Here is a 2700-nt window from a genome sequence, read left to right on the forward strand (position 1 = left end):
CGCAGAGTGACACATGTCATTGCTGAGCTCCCCTCTTCTCTGGACCGGAACACGTGACGGGGCTCCTCTCCTTCCGCGGGCCACTTACTGGCGCTGCGTGGCTTCCTAAATTGCAGCACGCCTGCGCACTATGCCTGGACCTATTCTTGGCATGCTTGGCTGTAAGATGAGTGAAGAAGCAGGTGGGGAGAGGGAAGAGAGCTAGAGAGCATCTCTGCCTTTGAAAATAGCTCACTTTAACAGGAGCAAGCCACAGAGACCCTGAGACTGACTCTATTTCAAGGCTTGCCTACCTGCCAGGTGAGCCAGAATGATGACCATGAACAGTAAGCAGCCGTTCAGCATGCACCCCATCCTCCAGGAGCCCAAGTATTCCAGCCTGCACTCCAGCTCAGAGGCTATGCGCAGGGTCTGCCTTCAAGCCCCTCAGGTATGGAGATCAAGCAGAATGAAGTGCTTTAAGGCACATTTTTTGACAGGCACTTGCTTAATGTTTTTTTCATGTCATCAGAACTATTGTCTATCTCTGAACCTCTCTCTCGTTCTCTCTCTCTCTCCCTCTCTTTCTTTCTCCCTCAGTACCTCTCCCCCTCTCTTGTCTGAGCTCCACATGTCTATCCAAGCAAAGCTTCTGCCTTCATATTAATTTTTATGACCTGAGCTTTGAGGAGGAATCTGTGTGCTTGAAAATGTTTTTTAATCCTGAGTTGACAGTATTCCCCACTGACACCAATATGCGCATTCTTGCTTGCAGCTCCAGGGCAATATATTTGGAGGCTTTGATGAGAGTCTGCTGGCCCGTGCTGAAGCTTTGGCGGCTGTGGATATTGTCTCACACGGCAAGAACCATCCTTTCAAACCAGACGTGACCTACCATACCATGAGCAGTGTCCCATGTACATCTACCTCTTCTACAGTGCCCATCTCCCACCCTTCATCCTTGACCAGCCACCCTCACCACTCAGTGCACCAATGCTTGGAAGGGGACCTTCTAGACCACATATCTCCCACTTTGACTGTCAGTGGCATGGGGGCAACTGACCACTCAGTGATGTCTTCTCAGATCCATCAACATCATCTGGGTGCCATGGGACACCTGCACCAGTCAATGGGCATGGGTCATCCCCACTCTATCTCTTCTCACAATGGCATGTCCTGCATCAACGACATGGAGTCGGATCCCAGAGAGCTGGAGGCGTTTGCGGAGAGGTTCAAGCAGAGGAGGATAAAACTTGGAGTCACCCAAGCAGATGTTGGCTCAGCCTTGGCCAACCTCAAGATCCCAGGCGTGGGTTCTCTAAGCCAGAGCACCATCTGCAGGTTTGAGTCCTTAACTCTGTCCCACAACAACATGATAGCCCTCAAACCCGTCCTCCAGGCTTGGCTGGAAGAAGCCGAGGCTGCTTACCGGGAGAAGAACGCCAAGCCGGAGCTGTTCAACGGCAGCGAACGAAAGCGCAAACGCACGTCCATCGCTGCGCCAGAGAAGCGCTCGCTGGAAGCTTACTTCTCCATCCAGCCCAGACCTTCCTCAGAGAAAATAGCAGCCATTGCCGAGAAACTGGACCTTAAAAAGAACGTGGTTCGGGTCTGGTTTTGTAATCAGAGGCAAAAACAGAAAAGGATGAAATACTCTGCCGTTCATTAATCGTAGGGGGCTGGGCAGACCCTTGACTTTTAGTAGATATATAAGTAAAAAATAAAAAAAAGAGCAGGGATCTTTATTGAGAACTTTGGAGGACTTGCAGTCAATCAGCACAAGAAGCCATCAACTTCCTCCTTCATTCCTCCACCTTGAAGTTCGGGGTGACATCAGGTAGAAGAGGACTTTCTGTGGATCATGGTACCTGGAGGAACTGGTTTTCCTTTACTAGGTATTGTCAGCTGACTCTTCCCCCTACTCGTGTACTACAAGTCACACTCTCTTCTTTTACATTGCAATAACACAAGTCCTTCACTGTGGTTACTGACATTGCTCGTAGCACCCCTTCTTCTCTATCCCCAGTATAAGTATACTGTGTTATGACGGTACTCTTTGCTTTCACCCAGAATCCTCAGAAGCAACTGGTAAGTTGACTGCAGCGCAATTAACTTTCAGAAACAGAGGATAAACTGGGCTCTTTTTTTTTCCTCATTCTTCCCAGCAGCAACAAAAAAATTATCAATAATAAATGAGAAGCCGTTTTCTGTTTTGTTTCTGCTTTCCTTCTCACTCCATATGTACTAAGTGAGCGTCTCGTTGCGGTTAAATGCGGGCGTTGTGCACAGCGTGGATTGAGTTGTCACGAACACTGTAGTACATACGATGCGTCAGATGTTAGCTTAGGACTTCACCGTGCTAGTGGTCCCATCATTATGCAACAGTTTGCCTACTTCCCGCTTTCCTTTCTTGTTTGATCCACTTCTGTATTATACACAAATCACAAAATCAGGTCCTTTATTTATTTTTTTTGTAAATTCTCAATTTCATCCCAAAGCCCTGGTTCCTCTATGCATTTAATATTTTATGTCATTGTACTTTGTGAAGTTCATGTGTTTGTGTGTGAATACTTTTTTTTTGTTCTTTGAATACAGACTAAAAAGTTAAAGGAAAAAAAAGATGTTTTATTCCCACAAACCAACCTCTGCAATAAATATTTTATTTTTGAACTCTCTTTTTATTTTATTGTGCGATCTACACTGAGCGTTCACATTGTGGAA

General features: G+C 46.7%; 1 protein-coding gene across 1 annotated transcript; it reads left to right on the forward strand.

The window, feature by feature from the left end:
- The first annotated feature begins 308 nt into the window (after nt 1–308).
- POU4F3 (POU class 4 homeobox 3) lies at nt 309–1649 on the forward strand. The gene is made up of 2 exons (XM_018561657.1): nt 309–430; nt 755–1649. The coding sequence occupies exons 1-2, from the start codon at nt 311–313 to the stop codon at nt 1646–1648; spliced, it is 1014 nt and encodes a 337-aa protein (XP_018417159.1). The 5' UTR covers nt 309–310; the 3' UTR covers nt 1649.
- The last annotated feature ends 1051 nt before the right edge of the window (nt 1650–2700 follow it).

Source organism: Nanorana parkeri, unplaced genomic scaffold (genome assembly GCF_000935625.1).
Source record: "Nanorana parkeri isolate BGI_ZX_2015 unplaced genomic scaffold, ASM93562v1 scaffold536, whole genome shotgun sequence".
NCBI classification, from domain to species: Eukaryota; Metazoa; Chordata; class Amphibia; order Anura; family Dicroglossidae; genus Nanorana; species Nanorana parkeri.

Excerpts from the sequence above, each read along its gene's own strand:
- POU4F3 (XM_018561657.1), top strand. The coding sequence starts at position 311 with ATGATGACCATGAACAGTAAGCAGCCGTTCAGCATGCACCCCATCCTC. Across the intron at positions 431-754 it reads TCTGCCTTCAAGCCCCTCAG|CTCCAGGGCAATATATTTGG; the intron begins GTATGGAGATCA and ends TCTTGCTTGCAG.